The 20983-nt window shown below is 39.0% G+C and overlaps 2 protein-coding genes across 5 annotated transcripts in view; one reads left to right on the top strand and one right to left on the bottom strand.

Moving 5' to 3' along the window:
- Nucleotides 1-1169: 1169 nt before the first annotated feature.
- RAB36 (RAB36, member RAS oncogene family) lies at nt 1170-17567 on the bottom strand. 3 transcript variants are annotated; one of them, XM_063415945.1, is made up of 12 exons: nt 17458-17567; nt 16389-16588; nt 13934-14030; nt 12698-12786; nt 10149-10214; nt 9395-9496; nt 7691-7755; nt 7048-7099; nt 5597-5678; nt 4519-4609; nt 3859-3978; nt 1170-3627 (listed from the first exon to the last, which is right to left on the bottom strand). In XM_063415945.1, the coding sequence occupies exons 3-12, from the start codon at nt 14000-14002 to the stop codon at nt 3563-3565; spliced, it is 801 nt and encodes a 266-aa protein (XP_063272015.1). In that variant the 5' UTR covers nt 14003-14030; nt 16389-16588; nt 17458-17567; the 3' UTR covers nt 1170-3562. The 3 variants fall into 3 exon arrangements, with proteins under 3 accessions (XP_063272015.1, XP_063272013.1, XP_063272014.1); XM_063415943.1 differs by lacking the exons at nt 16389-16588; nt 17458-17567 and adding an exon at nt 14734-14872; XM_063415944.1 differs by lacking the exons at nt 16389-16588; nt 17458-17567 and adding an exon at nt 14583-14727.
- Nucleotides 17568-17737: 170 nt separating this feature from the next.
- The window catches only part of RSPH14 (radial spoke head 14 homolog), a 74856-nt gene continuing 71610 nt past the window's right edge, over nt 17738-20983 (top strand). Inside the window, exons 1-4 of one of the 2 annotated variants that reach the window (XM_063416413.1) lie at nt 17738-17800; nt 18258-18700; nt 19942-20044; nt 20229-20347. In XM_063416413.1, coding sequence (XP_063272483.1) covers nt 18502-18700; nt 19942-20044; nt 20229-20347 — 421 coding nt within the window. In that variant the 5' untranslated portion in view covers nt 17738-17800; nt 18258-18501. Of the gene's footprint in view, nt 17831-18257; nt 18701-19941; nt 20045-20228; nt 20348-20983 lie in introns of both variants that reach the window. The other variant, XM_063416414.1, reaches the window with a different exon arrangement.

Below are 20983 nucleotides of genomic sequence, written 5' to 3'. Positions count from 1 at the left end.
AAGTGTTCTCTGAATTTTTGCTGATACTTTATGCATTGAACAGAGCAGTATTCTAATTGTATACAGAATTTCTTTAAGACGACGGTGGCAGACACATACCTGTGATTTGAGAGTGAGAATCCTGCGACGAGGGGCTAAATTGGGGCCGGCGTGCCCGGCGCATCCCCTCTGCTGGCCGGCGAGAGAAGGCACAGCGCTTCGGAGCCGCCGCGGATCGGATCCTGCCGTGACCGCTGGGCTCCCTCTTGTGGGGAGAGGAGCTGCTTGGAGCTGGGTAAAGCTCTCGACTTGCCTTGCACTCGAGAACTGTTCTTCAGCATCATCCCACGCGGAAGAACCGCGGGTTTTGTAAGGGGAACAAAACAAAACAAAAGAAAAAAAAAAAAAGAAAAAAAAAAAAAAAAAAAAAAAAAAAAAAAAAAAAACCTGCCACCACCAAAAAACCCAAAACAAAACAAAAATAATCATAAGACATAAGCTGAGATTTTAAAATGAGAAATAAAATATGATTTCTGAGTAATATGTGGCTGAAATTTAAAAATTGTATTTTTTTTTAACACAAAGCAGGACTCTTGGTAGAGTTTGACAAAGCTGACAGGTCTTGGGAAGTCCTATCCAGTCTAAATCATTCTATGAACTCAGGGGACAAAAAGGAACTCTCCTCCAAATTCAGACAATGGCAATTTCTCACTGTGAGAACAACTTCCAGGCCAAAAATACAGGAAAGTGATCAACCCTCTCCACTACCAAATATATATTCTCCAACTTGCCAAACACTTCATTTGAACCTGCATGCTCAGAGGTGTGTTAGAGAGTGTTCAGATCATTCCCTCACCAGTGTGCTACATTAGAACAACCTTTAGCTATGGATGGAAAGCTGCAAACACACAGAGGGGACAGATCTATTCATGGAGAATGGACTCCAGTTCCACCACAATGGACACCTGAGCTGGGAACCAACAGCTTTCAGAAAGGTCTAAATCCCATGATCTATGTAAATATAAACAATGATACCTTAAGTGTCAAATAATAACTCAAAAGGTGAAATAACACCATTAAAAATTAAAAGAACAGGCTTTTATAGTAAGAAATTAACTTTGTCAGCTGGCTTTCTTAAATGGCTTTTGATCCATTACCAGTGGGTTTGCTCAGCACAAATGCATCCACAATCCATGAATATGTTAGCTTTTACTTATTAAAGACAAGAAACAGCACAAGTTCAGTACTTCTTTTGGGAAATGGATTGTTACAATTGCCCTTTACATTTGCTTCAGACTGACTCCAAAGTTTACTTCAATTTCTCACCTGCAAATTCCACAAGGAAGCTGAAACTGTGACTGTTGCCATGATCACTGAAGAGATTTTCAACTGGTATAGGAATTGTGGTTTAGCCTACCTATAGTTAGAGTTAATAAAGTTTTTTCAACACTGTTTTCCAAAATATTAAGGCTTCTCAAAGTCAATTAAATTGCTGATAGAATGGATTTACAGAGATAAAACATTGGCTAGGTAGAACTTACAAATGTGTATTTATTTTCTATGGTTAGCTTCCTTTGTGCTGTCCTAACCAACTCATCATTTGCCACATGATTCAAAATTCGTTTTAGATGATAAATTATTAATATGGAGTTCTTTGCAGGGGAGGTTTCAGTGGTGCTAAAAACACCTTTAAAACCAACCAACCAAGCAAAGAAACACAAATAAAAAATTACAACAAAACCCCAACAAAACAACAACCAAAAACCACCCAGTCTCAAAGCACCCATCATTTAATAAACAGACTCAGGCTATTGTCCCATGATAACTGATGACTGCAATTGTATTTGAAATTTTTGGAGCTCCAGATGATACAAAACAGTAATAACATCATGCAATGTGCTGAATCCCAAGGAAAAAAACTGTCCCATTTGATTTTCTAGGCAACATGGTGGTGTTGTTGAAGAGATTGCATCTCTGTGACTTTGTACAATAATTGAGCTCAGCAACAGAAGAAACCCTTAGGAGATATATTTCTTGGTGGGGAAAAACCCCAAAAATGGATCTTTTCTTAGATTTGTTCCCGGGTGACCTGATCTGCTGCAGCAGAGTGAACCATCTCCACCCAGGCTCAGGTAAGAGAAAGGCCACTCTGCCCAGCCAGCAGAGCACGTGCTACAAGCACAGTGCAAATTCACCTCCCTTGGGAAACAGGCTCTGCACTGCCACAACTGCACAGAACAGCAGAAGGCCGAAATATTACACATTTGGATAAAGAGCTCCTTTCGTACCCTCACAGATTCATTTTTTCCACCAAATGCTACATTTGTGTCCTTGCCAACAGGCAGCACAATTTGCCAAAGTGAAGATTGTCTGATAAAAAAAGACACAGAGTTCCTAGATCTCTATTCATCATCTTCTAGGAAGCTGCTCTAACTTACGTCAAAAGGCAAAAGGAATAAAAAGCATATTCAAGCTATCTTTTCTCCACTTTTTCCCATTTCTTACTGAAGTGGGGAAAATTGCACAGAATCTAGAATATTTTGATGCATTTATTAACAAATGTCTTTATTTCTCATCAGCTAAAATCTGAGTACTGTTATAATTATTTTTAAAGATACTGTTCTTTCTGCATTGATTGAATAAACATCTCAGGAAACAGTACCTTGTAATTGTTCAAGTTTTCTTCTTCCTTTCCATTTAAAATAATTGCAGTATGAAATCTAGAGCTTTTTTTTTTAATGTCAGCAAGCCTAAAATGCTGGATATGAACCTTAGAAGCATGGAATTCTAAGCTAGATGCAACAGCATATTAGAGTTCAGAGAGCTACTGGAAAAATTAGAGGGAAATAATATGTTTTCCATACTATGCCCCTGTGTGACCATTCTTTCTTATTCAAGAGAATGGAAAAGAATAGCATTCTTATCTGGCAATATTTTCAAAATATTAGACAGTTCCTACCTGGACTTCTTTTAGGCTTAGAAATATTTAATACTGGGCTCTGATTCTCAAGTGGAAAATGAAAAGGAATACACATTTTTTCCTGGATGGAGAAACCACAGTGGAAAATATGCAGTCTGCATTTGTGTACTTCCAGGCCTGATACTTAAAAAGATTTATTTTCAAATAGTTCTAAAATACTTGGAATGCATAAAAGCAAATCAGAGTTATTTTACACAATGATTTTAAAAGGCAAAACTGTATTGATAGCACTCTTCATTCTGAATTGCCACTTGTTTACTGCTCCCATGAGAATGCCACCTCACTAGCTAAGATCTCCAGAGAATTATCAAAAAATAACACAGTAAAATGACATTTCTGACCACAGGCCTTTCTGGCACACAGGTGAGCCCATGGCACTGGCAATGTCTTCCTGCATTAAGACAGGGATGCTGTTTCAGCTACACAGAGAAAGGTTTACATAACAATAGTACCACCTGACACTGAGCCTGCAGCAGCAAGGGAACTCTCAGCAAGAAAGTTTGGGTAAGTGTTTCCTCCCTTATTTCTAAAATGAAAGCTCTCTATTTCTGGTTTGAGCCCATTGCTGCAGAGAAGTGTGGCACTTGCAGAAACAGTTGACACTTAGCAGCAACTCAGGCTGACTCCAGCGTTGTCTTCTGGAACTTCCATAATGTTCTTCTCTAGTTCTGCAGAAACAAAAAAGTTATAAAATCAATTTACAAGAAATTATATCATCTGATATTAAGGGTAACAAAAGCTGGATGCAGGCCCAGTCACTCCTGCAGGCTAAAACCTGGGCAGACAATGATATGAGTATGCTTGCAGGTGTTTGAAACTGGTTCTAATGCTCAAAAAATCTCCCCAATCCTTAGGACTATACAAGGAAAATGCACACAAATAAACAAAAATCCACATACTGATGAAATTTCCTGCCCCAATTTGGGCCCTGTGCCCAGGAGTGTTCTCCAGCTCCTTTATCATGGACTGTTCAAAGGCCAAGGCAGCAACTCGGGAAAAGAATTCTTTGACATTTTCTCCTAGAAACAAGACAGAAATTATGTGTTTTTATAAAAGCACATCAACAGATGATCAAGCATAACAAGCACATCTGTGAACAGCTGACTGCTCAATATTGGGACAGAGCAGGTCTCTTCAACAATCTGTCTCCCATTCTGATCACCACAGAAATCATTTCTAATTTTCTTACTCTGGAACACTATACCCTGTGCTCCACCTTTATTTTTAACAATGGAGAGAATTCATTTTGTGGTGTAATCTCTTTCCACTGCAAACTGTTAAATAGTAGTGCAGATGTGTATTTATGTAACTCACTATTAATTAAACATGCTCAGATACTGCAAAGCAGCTTGATTACTTCTTTCTGCAAACACGACAGTGAAAGCACACATACAAACGCTCAAATAAAATCAGCCATTAATAAGCCTGAAGTTTCTAATAGCAACAAACTGCAAGAAGAACAACAACAAAAAACTGGCAATGGGGGGATAATGAGTTCCTCCCACTCCAATATCAGCCCTCGTGGTGATGCTATTTTTACATTCTTTGCAGTAATTTACCTGTTTTGGCTGACACGGACCAGTATTCTGCCTGCATCTCCTGGGCAAAGCGGATGGCGTCCAGCTCTGTCCTTTCGCACACAGCACCTGACTGGGCACACAGCGTGGGACAGCTTGAGCAGAGGCGTGTCTGGGCTGGCGGCAGCGCAGAGCCACTGCCGCAGCACCGACACTGAGATGCTCCCACTTTTCTCAGTGGCCTCTCTGACCTTGCCTAGACTCGGGCAATCAGAAATGACTGCAAGAACGTTCAAGTACTTAGTACTGGCTTTAAATGGAAGTCTCTACTCAGTTCCCACATCGCTGAAACAAGAGTTAACAAGTGACCCTTGTATCTAACACATTCCCTGTAAAGAGCTATGGAGTTAGGAGCCCAGTTAATGGCCTTTAAATAAATCCTTGTCACCTCATCATTCTCAGCAAAAGAGTTGTGGGACCTACTGGTAAGAGAAGAAACAAATTTGTTTTCAAAACTTCAAAAATCTTTTTTTCTACAGAAAGACAAACACAGGACTGAGAATTGTATAGAGCGACTGCATTCACCCTGTTCTTTCAAAAATTGTTATATTCAATTAAGTGAGAAACCTTCCCTGTTCCTAAATAATGAACACAATATCCCTTAAAAACCAATTTCCCTCTAATTTTTCCAATAGCCCTCTGAACTCTAATACTCAGCTGTGAGTATCTAGCTTAGAATTCCATATTTATAGGATTCATATCCAGCATGTCATGCTTGCTGCCATAAAAAAAAACCACATAATGCTCTAAATTTCATACTGCAGTTATTTTAAATGGAGAGAAAGAAAACCTATGAACAGTTACAGAATAACAACAAAACTTTCAAGATCATGACTTATGTTTTTAGATGCTTGAAAAATGCCATGCAAGAAATATTTCACTAACTACTCATTTTTTCAGAAAGCCTCTTCTTAAATTGGCTTCATGCCTGCTGTTCAATTTACCTTTTAAGTTTTCCACTCAAGGTCTTTATCTCAATGACATTGTGCACAACTTGCAGGGAAATCACTTGAGGAACTAGAGTAAATCTGATTTCCTTATCTGTACTCAATTTACTCACCACCAAATCTTTTTTTGTTCCAACCAGAAAGATGAAGCTGGAATCTGGCTCATTCTCCCTCAATGCATCTTCTAGCCACTGTCTGAAATACAAAATAGCAATGACAGAATCAGTCAGAGGGAACAAGGAGTACAGGAGATGACAGATAATAGGGTCATAAGAAAAGTGAGTGGAAGAACTTATGTGAGAGTATTAAAAGCCTTTTTTCTAGACAGAAGGAGCAGTAGCTACTCCAACTCCTTTGAATATATGTCTCCCACTAAGGAAAAATCATATCTGTGGCAGAGTACAAGTTCAACAATCATTTGAGCACCCAGAGAGGACATTTCTCAGTGTAAGGGAGAGGGCAAAGTTTGGTGTGAGATAAGGAACAAGAAATCAAGAAGCAACTGAAAAGGTATGAACCACATAGCAGGTTACATACAAACGGGAATAAAGAGTGAAATAATCTATTCAGCATTATAAAACAGCTCCCTATGAAGGCTGTGTGATTCTTGTCTCACAAGCTTTTATATTCTTGTTACTCTGGCAATCAAGTTTCTCTTGAGTCATCCAACACAAGTCAAGGAGGGAAGGCAGTGTGTGCGTGTGTGGGAAATCAGGTTCACAGGCTTCAATTACTTTCAGCCAAGCAGAGACACTAATATATATATTATTTTACAAAGTCCTATGTAAATGAGCTAAGCACCATAGTACACATTCAAATAAGGCAGAGTACAGGTTGTAAAGAAGCCTGTACCTGCATTACAGTCACAACAGCACGTTAGAAATACATATATCACTGCTGTGACAGCAGTGTGGATCACAGATCCACGCAGGGTTTTGCAGCCTGCACTAAAAGCAGAGTGAGTTTACTCATAACAATTAATGTGTTGTTGTAACCAAACCATTACAAGGATCTGAACTAGTAAATTTAGCTGTATCTACACATACTTGGGAATTTTTAATTTTCTCTCCTCTTTTTGACAGCTTATCACCCATCAGAATCACAGAAACTAGAGGAAGAAAATTTTGGGATAACAGTGCCCCTGGAAAATGAAAGGCTCATGAGACATTATGCATGAGATGCATCTCATCAATTTTATCATTTATATCAGATTTCATCCTGTTATTCTATTTATAGCAAATGAAGTAAAAAAAAAAATGCTTTTGGGGTGCACTTCATCTCTTCCTGCATGTCTAGCTTTGGAAGGATCAAGCTTTTACTGAAGTGCCTCTCTCTCTGCACTGTCTTTAATGGAAGTCAAGGGTAAGCAGTTCAAATTTATGCCCTGCATTTTCTTCAGAAAAATCCCTCCCTATGTAATCCAAACTAGTGACTGTCATTTTTAATTTCTTAGCTCAATAGAAAATACACTCATGATCCAGCAAGTTCTTAACACCTACATATGGAAGGCAATTAAACCTGCTGTAAAAACATATGAAAGATAAGCCAAAATGCAGAAACTTACTTGGTGTGATCCAAAGTTTGGATATCAGCCAGATCAAACACTGTTATTATAACTGCAATAAAAGACAAGAACAGAAAAAAAGTAATTAAATTAGAAAGTGTATCAGAAGTCTCTCCAACCCATCTTGTTAAACAGAGAATGTTTATATATAAGGTGTAAGAACAGATTTAACACATAGGAGGTGGAAGACTATCCATTTCCATTTACTCATTCCTTTTCTTTTTCTAGCACCCAATAAGACCCAAGTCCTCAGTCTTCAAAATTATATCTATAGTCTGCAGTCTAAAGTGCTGTCAACCCTTTCATTTCGGGAGCACTCATTCCCACAGGATTGTCTCTTACCAACGGGAAAGCCAGAAATAGCCACTTCCAGCTCCAGCATTAATCTCACCCAGCTTCAAATTCTTTTCCCCGTTGTCACAAGTGCCACTTTCTATCACTGCATCATCAGAACACTCAGAGCTTGCAGATGTGACAACACATCAACTCCTGAACTTCTTCATCCCCTGTTCCCTGCAATAATGGACAATCCATTCCACCACACTGTCTATAGGTACCTTCCCAAGGAGCATACATGGATGTATGTTGCTGTACAAAACACAACCTCCCTCCCAAAGCAGGATCAAATGAATACAGTTCTCACCCTCTGCTCCTCGGTAGTAAGCAGATGCAATGCACTTGAACTTCTCCTGACCTGCTGTGTCCCATCTGTGCAATGAGGGAAAAAAAGAAATTTCAGGTTAATGAAAGCCAGGGTAACCTGAGTAAACATGTTAATGAAGCAGCAGAGTGGTACAAGGCAGAGAAGAATGTGATACCAGAGAAGTGTCACCATCTGGAACATGTTATTCATTAACTACTGATGGAAATACAGTAAAGCTCTATTAGTCAATGAAGACATGCAAACACCATTCTTACCTTTTCTTGAAAAATACTAATAATTTTGGAGACAATTCAATATCTGTATTCTGCATGGTAATAGCCTTTCCTTAAAATGTTTTTTTCTTCCACCTATGTAATTTGCATGTATTTCTAGGGAAATCTAGTTCTGTAAATTTTTTCTGCTAATATTAGCCTAGTCATGTATTAGCCACATTAGAATCTTGCAACTACTAGGTAAGATATCTGTGTCTACACCACAAATTAGAGACCTGCAGCTCAGTCTACCAGATACTAATGACACCATTAAACAAAACCAGGAATGTCTTTTTTATTAATGAACAAGATATGCAGTGTCCTCAGCTACTGCCAGCACTACAGAGGTTTGGGGTTTTTTGCAGCCTTGTACTGCCAGTCATGGATACTTGCAAATATATCTTGTATGGAAACCTCTCAGCAAGAGGGGGCACTAGTGCTTATCATATGGAAAGGTTGTACCCAGCTTCTGGAGACTTTGCAGATAATTCAACCTCACCTTACTGCTTCAGTTTGCAAAATGAGGATGCACGAGTCTGGATTTTTACAGGGACTCAAGTTCCAAAAGGACAGCACCTGGCAGAACTTCCCAAACACAACTGCAGTGAAATCAGTGGGAAATGGATTTTTAAGTATTTTTCAATAAATACCAGAAGCCATCTATTTACATCAGTGATTTCATCAGAAAAAAGTTTTTCTAAGTAAAAAGTTTTTTAAGATTCATGTACTAGAATACCTCATGCAAAGCATCTTATTTCTGCTCTAGGTCCCACTACAGATGATTCCATAATGCCCTCTACAGAACAATGCTGCTGGCCACCAGAAACACCAAGGGACACCACTCCACAGACCCAAAGCACCTGGAAGAGGGCAGGATTCCCACCAGTACAACAAACAAAGTTGAAAATCAAAGATATTAGGTTCACATTCTAATAAAACCACTCCAGCCTTTCTATGATTTAGGGATAATAAACTCGTTGCTAATTAAGAGATGTGAAATCACTGGAAATCTTAACATTAATTTCAATGCAGGAATAAAACCCCCAGTAAAGCCAAGTTCAGTGCTCATTGTGTCTACTAAACTCAAATCACAGATTGGGGTTACACTAGCACTGGACAAAGCAGTGGCAAAAGCTTTCACTTCTCTTTCATGAACATAGAATAAAAAAGACAGAACTCTACTGAAATAGTGCAAGACATCCAAGATGAATTTTCATTTACAAGCTTGTGACATTTTTTAGGGATGAGAAATCCAAGAGTAAAATTTCTATTCAACTCCAAGTCCAGAGACAGAATCTTTTCTTCAGATCACATTATTCTTTGTGCAATTGCATTATATTTTTAAAAATCTTTATTCCACTACAGCCTGCAGCAATTCAAGCTCTGCTGAGACTGTACTCTGTGCAATGTTAACCATGCTCTTTCAACTCACATCTGGAGGTGATATGGCATTCCAATGATCTCAAAACGTTCAATCTCAAAATCTACTCCAATGGTTGCCTTGTAGTCTCGGTCAAAATTATCCTTACAAAATCTACAATTTAAAAAAAAAAGGGCATGAAATACTAGTAAGACAATTACAAATAACTGCAAAACAAACACTGTCTGGGTAAATTATGAAGAAAAGAAAAAACTAACTGTGGATTTCGTATATGTTGTAGAAGCAGACATAAAAATATCAAGACACTAATTAAAAGAAAAGGAGATACTGTTTAACAAACTAGAATGTACCTATATATCTTGTAAACTCCCAGGATAGTACGAAACTCAGAATAAAACATCTTTGTGCCCTCAAGGGAGGTGCAGTATCTTCCAGTTTTAGTTACAAGGGAATATATTTTGGGTTGTAAATAATGACCCAAATGAAACCAAGACTCAGACAGTGGAATTTTTTTCCACTTGTTTGGCCTTTCGACTGGATTCCTTAGGAAAACACTGTATCACATTTGCCTGGATGAAAATACCTCAGAATGTAACATATACTGATTGAAGTGCTAGAGTAACACTTTCTGTGTTCATGTACCAAGACTGTCTCATACTCTTGACTTCAGTTTGTCTTCATTTAATAACAAAACCATGAAGTACTGGTTCAGGTTCAAACTAGAATCACAAAGCCAGCAGTGGAAATGTTAAAACATTTCTTGGAGAAACAGGAGAATCAAACCATCAGCTGAGATATACTGTACCTGTTGATAAGACTGGTTTTCCCAACGAACAGGTCTCCTACCACAACCACTTTGGATATTTTCAGCCTGTTATAAATATTTGAAAATGTTATATAGTTTTAGTAGTAATTTCAACAGTCTCCTTCTAAAAATTGTGATTTAGATCTTTAAATTGCAAATGAGGAGCACATGCATCTGTAACTTCAGTTTATCTATGTGCCACTGTGCTGCAGGATCTGTGTCTTAAATTGTGATAAAGCCACCAAAAAACCAAACTCTTCTGGAGCAGAAATACTCCATTTCTTACTCTATTTTTTTTTTATTTCAATTCAGTGGAACAAATTTTATTCTATTAAAATGGCTTTGATTACAAGTATATGCATTTGGCATAATTGTATGTGAGTTTACACATAAGACCACAGTGTATCTGCATCCTTTGCATCCCAATTTATCCAACTTTCTCATTGACTTCAACAGTACAAATGAAGTCCTAAGTGCAGAAATAAGACATTGATGATAATAAAAGAACCCACTGCAGAATGTGCCTCTGGGAAAAACAACCCACAGGGTTAGAGCCAATACATTTTCTGACTATCTGGAATAATATTAATCTGAACCTGGCTTCATGCAAATAATCCTCTTTGCTCTAGGTCCTCCCACAGGATACAGCAGATGGGCTTTTGGGTGACTCAATCTGCATTCTTAAAATTGAAACTGTGTCTTTTCCAGGAGATCCAGGTGGATCAGTGAATTAAGGTTTATTTGTCAACCTAAACTTGGATTGACATCTCCTGTGCACATGCTACAAAAATGGCTTAAGAGGTTTAAAGTTCTTTTCCATAAAGGAATGGCTTTTTAACAAAGGAGTTAATCTTCTATTGAATACTATTTCTGGTTGCATCAACTTCCATGTGATGCTGATTCCAGGTTATCTATTCTAAATAATTGAAAATTTGACTGGTAAACTGCATGACTAATATTTCCAAAAAAGAAAAAAAAAGTTTTATGTGCCATTCAACATTAACTGGGTGACCATAGACTCCTGTGCTCCTGATTACTGTCACTGAGAAAATACTGAATAAAATCAACCACCTTAAGGGAAAAGCCAAAGAGTAAGTGATGTTTTAGAGGTGTGTGTTCCATTAATTCATACTGGGGGGAAAACCCTCCCTAGATCAGACCATTTAACACAATGATGGGCTGTCAGGAGAGTATTCAACACAGCCATTAGCTACTGAATTTATCAGACTAGCCTTCCAAAGGACAAAGAAATACTTCATTAATTGGGATAATGGAAAAGGAAAATAATGGTTATTCCTGTCAAGCTTTACAAATACTGTACAAAACACTCTGACTGCCCTTCCTACCCCCATTCCACTGAAAATTACCTAAAATACCAAATAATAACCATATCTAGAAAGCAGTGACAGAAAAGGAGTTTAATTCTATTCACAAAGACAAAACATATAGTTTTTAGTTATATCTGTTACCCAAATAAATTACATAAAGGGTTGGTTTAGTATAGAAATAAAAATACTATTACTACTAAAAGTCCCAAACAAATACACCTTGGAAATGGAAGGAAAAAATCCTCAATTCAATAAAGCATGTCTCACTTGGAAAATTGTCCAGACACTTGTAACACATTTACATGAAACTAAGATAGAGACTGTGTTTCTAAAAAAGGAATAAAGTCACTGATGTCTCTCAGGGTGACATATTTTGGCTTAAAAAGGTTTTTTTTAGCAAGACTCCCTAGTGAAATGAATAAAAAGTTGCATTTAAAGATGGTTATCATGACAAGTCTCATGTCAGCAACTCTAGAGCTGGAGGAACAGTGAGCTAATTGTCAGTATTCATAGGAGCTCCACTTTATGGAGGATCCTTTACACTGAAACCAGAATTATTTATTACTAAAATGTACAGCTATTTATTTGAATTGAATAGTGATGATTTCAACATAGTTTAGAATTCTTGCCTTGCTTCAATAATTAAATCAGTAATAGCAACAGGAGGAGAGATAATGAGGGGGAAAAAAACAACTTCAAGATTACTAGTAGAGCATAAACCAGCTTGTTTTGATTTTTAAAATCTATATATTTATCAGAATTTTGCTCCTGTTTTAAGGAACCATTTATGAGAACTTCTCAGCATGTATACTTCAAAAAGTGAAAAAAACAGATTCCTAGGTGTTTCAAGAAACTTAAAGCTGCTGCCTTTATATCCCTCCAAAGCCTTTATTAACTGCTCCCTTGGAACACCTACAGAGATCACAGCAAGGCTGGATCTGTTAGATCTTTTGAACTGAGTGTTTACTTAAAAGGTGCTAAAAACCTTTCTGTTCCTAAACCACTACACCATTTTATCAATGCTATCTATCCCAGCAGAAGAAGCAGCACTTGATTCATGTACCGTGAACAGGTCAGAGAACTGTAGGGGCTGTAGCCCCCCTGCAGGGGCTTAGCTGCCCTGAAACACACTGGAGTGAGGAACATGAGGGGGGGAAGCTAATGAAGAAAGGAGGCTATAAAGAGCTTAAAATCCTTTGCTGCTGGGTTATTACAACTTACCCAGCTGTTGCAGGGCTCTGCTGACACGCAGCCCTGACCTGTGCGTGGAAGTGCTCTTTAAACTGCAGACAGGCCTCGGGTGTGTACCACTGGAAGAGAGAACAGCTGCTGGGACAAACTGGGGGATGGCTGCTGGGCAAAGAGTCAAACGGGCAAGGGAAAACAGATCAAATGATTGTTCACAGGGTTTGTCGAGAACAGGGTTATCCTGGCATAGGAAAAGGGGTGGCTTGGGTTAGAAGGCAGTAAGGTTTCCCCAGAGCTGTTTGTAAAACCTCCTTGGGACAGCACCATCCTCTGAGCACCTTTCTGGGGGTCAGTGTCCAGCACTGCCCAAGCACCCATGGCCAAATCCGTTTGCTCATCACTCTGTACCTTCAGTTATCCCAAAAATCTAAGACACACAAGACAAACACAGATGGGAGCATACCACCAGCAAGTTGTTATTACTATGAAGTATTTTCAATTTTTTATAAGTGTGAAGAACTCCTTTTATTACTAGCTCTTTAACTGGAAATTAGTAAAACATGAGGAAAATATATTTTACCTTGCATTTGCTTAAAATATCTGTGGTATTTTTCATAAAATTAAAAGCAAAATTTGTGGCTGAGATCAAGAATGGGGAAAAAAGTGAACTCCCTTAAAAGGACCTTTTGAACAAGTGAAAAAACCGTGTGGCAAACTCTCTGCCCTTCCCTGTCCTTAACTGTTCTATTATACTTCAAATGCAAAAGTCTTTGGGGACATCAAAGGTATTTTGTCTGTGTTTCTACAGTGCCTACTACATTTGATCTACTGTATGACTAAGGTTCTTGTACAAAGAGAAAATTAAAATTGCCTCAAATTCTTTAACCAAAGCCTCCTTATTAGATTTTTGGCAAATTTAACATCAGCTATGGTTCCTCTTTGGCCTCGGTGTTGGAGCTCTTTAAGCATGTAATTATTACTGTTTTGCTGAAAAAACAAGATAAATATTGTAAGATAACAATTCTGTAACAAGAGTCACTTTTTGTAAAGGTTAGAAAGAAGAATGAGGATTATTATTAAAGAGATCAGCATTGAATGGGACTATGAGGTCACATTAAACTTTGAAAGAATCCTAAATAATTTGTCATTTTAACAGACGAAAACAAGTGTACATTAAATTAAATTAAAATACTATATGAGCACAATGGAAAGATAGATCAGTGTGGCAGGGGTTACATACTATGACCAAAGAGACAAAAAAATGCTTACCTTGGGAAACTGAGAGATTATTCTTTCTCTGCTCACTGGGGGAACCAAATGCATTAGGCTGGACTTCATCCTCCAAGTTCAGTTAAATTCTACAAGGCTGAAAACATGTTAAGAGAAACCCAGTATTCAGAAACCACCTCAATAAAGGGACAACATGATAAAAACTAGCCAAGTTCTTGCAGACTTGTCATCTTTTTTTTTCCCTTTTTAAGTACAACTGGCAGTTCTTCAACTCAGTTTGCATGGAAGGAAAGCTGTTTCTCATGTTAAAAGGACCACCTCAGTCTGCACAGCTGTAGCAGCCTTCTTAAACCACAAGGCACCAACTCCAATTCCCTGGGAGAGCAGAGAATTGTTCACTGAATTCTACCCAAGTACTTGCAGTTTAGCCCTCAAAGGATTCTGCAGTGTTTAATTTTAAAATCTTGCTCATCATTGTTTCAAATGCCTCTGCACCAAGTGCATTAATTAATGTTAGGGGATCCCACATTTTATGTGGTCAGAAGAAGACAGGAAAGATGAAGCTGCCACATTTCCTGGCACAACATCAAACTTTCATCCAAGATCAGCTCAGAAAGAACGAAATCTGTCTGACATGGAAAAAGAATAACGTTCACATGAAAATCACAAACGCATTCAGCTGTCTCACCTGAGATAAATCAATTTGGTTATGTAAGGAAACCTCGTGGGCTGCTGGGGGAGGGGACCCTGATTAGGGCACCGATTTCTCACTGGCGTTCAGAAGAATATTTCTAATGGGAGCATTTTCATCGTGTAGCAAAGCGTAAGGAAGGACTCACCGAGCAGCAGCTGATGCAGCAGGATTCCAGCCACACAAGCAGCTCAGCCCCTGCTAGGTGGCCATAGCAACAGGTTTGCAACAATTCCCTTCCTCCCCTTCTTACACAGACCGGGGAGGCGGAGTTGGAGTAATTTAACTATACACAGAGCTGTGGTTTTTGAAAACAAACTCGTTTTAGTGGTCATAGAGATGGCCACTTTGATCAGAAACTGCTCCTCAATAAACCCAATAGTCCCTAATCCTGGTTAAGGAAACAGTTCCATTTTCTTCAAAGAGAGTTGTATATAGGGATACAAAGAGCAGGATTAACCTATTAGACAAGGAACTGATGGAGTGGGGAACTGTATATTGAATAACTGAATATTGCTGCTGTGCTAATATTAAGCACAGCAGCAATTATGAAGAAACTCCCAAGGGATTTTTTCAGCTTTTCAACATGATTTCATCACAGCTTTAAAGTCAGGATGCGCATGCCACTAATGAGACATTCTGAATTATATAAATGTCTTTCTACTCATTAATAATCTGGCTTTCTAAAGCAAGATTATTAATGAGTAGAAAGATATTTATATAATTTTAATTTCTGAATTTCTTTCCTTTGTCTTTGGTGTTTCTGTACAAAACACCAAAGACAAGGAATAAGAAATAACACAGCTCTTTTGCATTACCTAAGTATTGTCAATTAACTCATTAATTTAGACAGTATTTAGTAAACCAGAGTGCAACTTAAGATGTTAAAAGATTTTGCTGTGTATTTTATTAGGATCTAAATTTTAACTTTCAGGAGAAAACAAAGCTCTCCCATTCTAATAGTCATATTTTGATAAAGCTGGAAGAGGCTTTGAACCAGGAGACAAGCCTCTCCCACTTCTGCAGCAGACTATAAAGGTTAAAGGGCACATCAAAGCAGATCAGTAATTTTAAACAGTGTGCAAGTACAGAAGAGAAACCCTTACACTTGTGTTTTACAAGCACACACAAAGAATGATGCTTAAGAAAATTGCTAGTCCTGTACTTAGAATTTGTGTTTTATTCTCTTCCATGAGGAATTGCTTTTAAATCACTTCAGGCATGAATATGATCTCAACCTTACCAAGACAGCTGCTTCTCCACAAAGAACCCAGATTTGTAGCTGCTGGGTTATTCACCACAGGAGGTGACAGTATTTATATTTTTACAGTATTTATCTATTCCCATATGGAGAGTTCTGCCTAGGCTACTTGTGACCCTATAGAACTTGAGAGGTCTACACCCTTGTTATGATGTGCTCCTGTCCTCCTGGCCAGACTGAATGGTCTTACAGCAATATTAATGTCTTAATGTCAGAACTAGTAGTATAGTTCTGAAAACAAAATCTCCACGAGTTGGTAGGAGTTCCAAACACTAACTTGCTTTCTGCATGTTCTAGTAGTAGCTTTACACCTCCTGAGCATGGTAAACACCTGTCATGTGTACACAGACTGACTCACTGCTCCTCTCCTGGAGCTCTTTCACAAACCAAGCTACAAAGACTCCAACAATCTCAGTGAATGCAAAGCACAGGAGGGACCAAGGCAACCACACAGATAGATTTCAGAATTGAGAGGCCATCTTCACTTATACCTAATGTATTTAATCTAAATCTCACACACACACAAGCACATCCCAACTTACCATGACAACAAATAAGACACACCATTGCAGGAAAAGAATTTAAGAAATAAAAAGCTGCTAAAAATCCTGAGATCCGTATTTTCTCTTCTTAAAGAGCTGAAAGGGGATTCAGTCACCAGGGAGGGCTGGGAACACACGGTCTCCATGGCATCACAACCCTCCTTATCTCAACACTGCAAGAACAGGAGCGCCAGCAGCTTCTGTGGATAGACAAAGGATGTGAGGAAGGCATTCAGAAGGCAGACATAAAATAAGTTAACATCACGACCACTAACAAAATCAGTATTCCAAGCTGTGGTGAAGGACGAGAAAGAACAACTCACACAAAAAGCAGAGGTAACACTGAGGGACAAGTCTTTGATTTGGTCCTGCTCTTTCTACACTGAGAAAAGTTCATGTTCTTCCTATGGAAATCAGGCGAACTTTTACAAGTACATAGTTAGTGGAAATCTAATCTAATTCAAGTAAAACACCTGTAAAGTAAATAATCAGCTCTAAAATGTTGCAGAAAAATAAATCCTTTACAGAAACTACTTTTTAAAGTAGCAATTTTTCTTTTTATGGATTTTGAAGATCAACGAACCACAACCTATTCCTGTGATGCATTTTAATCCGGCTGATCAGACTTTGGATTTGTAAAATCCATTTTAAGAACTTTATTACAATTGTTACTTACATAATGAAAAACATCTCGAGGACTTCACTATCTGCACTATCCTTTTATAGCACAAGCTGCTCAGACTGTTTTCCTTATGCCAGTAACATCTGACAATCCAGAACACCCTTAAATTGCGCCACAGCGCTGCAAAGGTCCGTTCTTCCCGTGAAGGACGTGTTCCCTCTCCTGAACAGTTATGTGAAACTAAGTAATAATGGAAACCCTTACTACACATTCTAGCTGCTCATAGTGACATTCTGGAGAAGACTAGGCAAGAAAATCTAGTCCAAAACTACTGTGTTCCCTTCAGCTCTTGTCCCCCAAGGCACTCGCCTGCCGTATTTCTGCCCTTAACTCGACCACCATTTTGTTCGCTCTGAATTCTCCTCGATTTTGTTCAAGTTAAATTACTTTGAAAACAGGGGGGAGACGAGAGAGACTCCACGCTTCAGCAGAGAACCGAGGGAGCACGGCCGCCTCTCCGGGACCTCACGGCGACACCGCCGTCCCCTCACGGTGCCCTCAGCGGCCCCGCCCGCCCCGCGCCCCGCTGCCAGCTACGCCATTGGCGTAACGCGGGCGCTGCCACACGCGGGGCCCCGCTACGCCATTGGCGTAACGGCCCCGGGCGGGCGCTGCCGCTAGCCGCGGCTCCGTGGCGTTACTCGCTATTCACGAAGGGGCGCGTACGCCAAGCGCGGGCGCTGTGGCAACCGCGGCACGCGCGCGCTGAGGGCCGGGAGCCGCGGGCTCGGTAATGGCACACGGCGCCCTCGGTTGTTTAGTGCGTTTCGTTTGCTTCGAAGGGAGAAGTGGAATTGTTTAGAGGCTGTTTCAGCTTTTGTTTTTGTTGTTTTGTTTAGCAGTTTTCAATATTTGAGGTCGTAGTGTTCAGTCAGCTGAGGCGATTTCCGTACTGACGGAAGGGCGGGCTGTGGCGGGTGAAAGAGGGAGAGCAGTCCTCACCGAATTCTGAGGGCAGGTTTTAACCAGATCCCTTTAAAAATGCTTTTGTTTTTTTCCTTTGGGGAAAAAAAAAAAGAGGTATTTCGTTTTCCTTTGCTTTATTTTTATTATTTTGAGTCCCCTCCGATTTTGGGCATTGGGCTGCTTCACTTGAACCCTTTATAAAGCATTCCCTCTATCAATTTTAACATCCTTCCTTTAAATTTTAAGCTTTGTCTCTCTCTCTCTTTCTCTCTTCTTTGCAGTGTTCAGTGAGAATTAAACCAGATTAAGACAATTCAGCAGATGAACACACATTAGTGCTGATGATGCACGATTCCAGCCTCTTTCACAGCTTCCTGACAGTTTGCTAAAAGAGCTCCTTGGGGACACAGAGCACTCTTTAAAGTCAGTAGTTGTGTTTATGGTACATTATCTGCCCAGTCACCAAGTACAGCCATTTTGGAGTATTTTGAGGCGTAGGGAGACTCTTTCTCAGGAAGATCTGGGATGGCACAACCTCGTATCTCAGCCTACCTGCCCCCTGACACAGACCCCGCCAGGGCTGCCCTGGCCTTCGGGAGGAGGGCGCTTGCTAAGCTGAGAGAGGAGCTGCAGTCTCCCGAGCTGCCGGCACTGCAGCGGGCGCTCATGGCTCTCTGCGATCTGGTCCACGACCCAGAAAAAGTCTACGAGGCCATGGCATTGGGTAAGTGACCTGTTCTCACTAGCTCTGACACAGTGGGGCAGGCTGAGGAGGGAACCCCAATTTACTTTCCTCCATTACTTTTTCCTTACAATATCTTTGATGATGCAAGATACCCAGGAAAAAAAAATCCTGCTTGTTTTACCTTACAAAGGTAAAGAATATTATAATACCATATACATGACTGTTATTATAGGAATTATCATCATTTTAGGATTCATCAATGTCTCACTGTAAGTTTTATCAATGCCTAAATACAAAAGTAGTGCAGAGTCTTTCTCTTCATAGAATCATAGAATTGTTGAGGTTGGAAAAGACCTCTAAGATAATCCAGTTTATCTGTTAACCCTGCCATGATCACCACTAAACCATGTCCCCAGGCTTTATTCTGATTTTAGCTAATTCCTAACATAGGCTAATTAAAAAAAAACAAACACAACTTAGTTAACTTGAAGTTGGAACCCCATCACCATCATCAACTGCTTGCCTGGAACTTAATGAGAAATTAGGAAAGAAAGGAATATAACCAAATTTATCATACTCATCAGGACTATGTCTGGCCAGCACTTATTTTGAAAGCCTGGAAGAATCCTGAGTTTCAGTTCTGGGGGGGAGAAAAAACCCCTAACCACAAGTTTATTTTTCCCATTTTTAGCAGTATACATAGCTCATTATGTAACACAGAAAAAACTCCTTGTTTGCTACTGCTTTTTTCTCCATTTACCTCCTTTGTATTTTTTTCTTCTCACAAAAGAGACTAATCAGTTCAAAATTTATGAGGTTAGTGTTTGATTGCCAAAGCAATGTGAGGTTGTTTTTAGTTTGAGGTTGTTAGGTTTTTTGGCTTTGGTCAGTGCCATATGTGCATACACAATCATTAATGGTTCACCACATTTATTTCTGTTCAAAAAAGACAAGTGAGTGTCAATCCTGCAAAAAGACGCTTTTCTAAAGACATCAGTAGCTCTAGTGACTTATTTTTAGAGTTATGTCACTTTATATTTGCAGGATTAGGATTTAACTTGATAAGGAGTCAGGAGCTTGTTTGTAGCATGACATTTTTGGCAGTAGGCCTTGAAATTTGAAAGTTTCTTCCTTACTTGAAATATGACAATGAGAATTTCACTGTCAGGACAAGCTGAAATTTCTGAAGCACTTCAAATTGTGAGATAAACGATGAATATTGCTATTTCAAATTAATGCTGGAGGTAAGAAATGTTGAAATGAACTCTGATGTCTCACAGGATTCCTGGATAGCCTGAAGACTTTGCTGGTGCATCAAGACCAAACTGTCCGGCAGAAAACAACAGAAGTTCTCTCTATAATGGCTTCACATAGCATTGGCAGGTGGGTGCAACTCCAGAGTTTACTGAACTGTGTGGGAAGTGAGGTCTCAGTGAGAAATAAGAACAGAGTTCCTAAGTTTTGTCAGACAGATGCAGCATAAAGAAGAGCAGTTAAGATGAAAAACCTCAAATATGTACAAGTTTTATTATGTTGTGTTAAATCTGTCCTCCATTGTTGTTTCTAGGGAAGGTTTAATAAGAAGTGGAGTCATTTCTGCCCTTGCTGGGCTCCTGGATGATCCAGTAGATATCTGTCGGAAGAACACCCATCAGACTTTTGACATGTTGGCAAAATTACCTGCAGGTAGGAGGTTTTAAGCAGTTAGTATCCAAGTAGACAACGCAGAGAGGAAATCAGGTAAATTCACCTATGCTCTAAATTTAATTTCTTCCATTTCCCTTGAAACTCACATTTAGAAACAGTGTCTTGTCTATTTTTGCTTCTCTTAGTTTTCCTTAGTTAACTTTCTTAGGTCTTATGCAAGGTAAAGCTACCTGCTCAAGATACAGATTCTGTGCACTGCATGCTTGAATTGGTATTTCAGAATATTCTATCAAAGTTTCACTTTGTCCCTTCTGTTCAAGGTGTGGATCAGCTGTTCATCACAGTGCATTAGTTTCATAAGTGTTCTAATCTGAACATTAATCTAATGTTAAACTTCTCTAATCTTCTCTAATCTAATCTTAAACTTCTCTTCTAGTTGATCAAAATTCTAATTTTTAAATTAAAATTTCAGTAGAAATTATTAGTTAAAATGCCATACTGTTTAAATTCACAGCAAAGTATATTGTCTGAGAAATTCAGTTTCATTACTTATTCTTAAAAAGAATTAAATGAATGCTTAGAGCCTTGCTAACAGTATATAAATTTTAAAAAAATCTAAATATATATTTTTACATGCAAGCAATCCTTTTTAAACTCTTCAATAATTAGTATGAA

This window comes from Prinia subflava, chromosome 19 (genome assembly GCF_021018805.1).
Source record: "Prinia subflava isolate CZ2003 ecotype Zambia chromosome 19, Cam_Psub_1.2, whole genome shotgun sequence".
Classification (NCBI taxonomy): Eukaryota; Metazoa; Chordata; class Aves; order Passeriformes; family Cisticolidae; genus Prinia; species Prinia subflava.
The sequence above is the reverse complement of the archived record's forward strand: the minus strand, read 5'-3'. Positions and strand labels throughout refer to the sequence as shown.

What these genes read in the sequence shown, in the direction of transcription:
- RAB36 (XM_063415945.1), bottom strand. Translation starts at nt 14,002, where the DNA reads ATGAAGTCCAGCCTAATGCATTTGGTTCCCCCAGTGAGCAGAGAAAGA. An exon ending in ATGCCATATCACCTCCAGAT is followed by an intron (nt 7,756 to 9,394) that starts GTGAGTTGAAAG and finishes CTCATTGCACAG; the next exon opens with ATGGGACACAGCAGGTCAGG. An exon ending in GAACAAAAAAAGATTTGGTG is followed by an intron (nt 4,610 to 5,596) that starts GTGAGTAAATTG and finishes CTGTGTGCCCAG; the next exon opens with TCAGGTGCTGTGTGCGAAAG.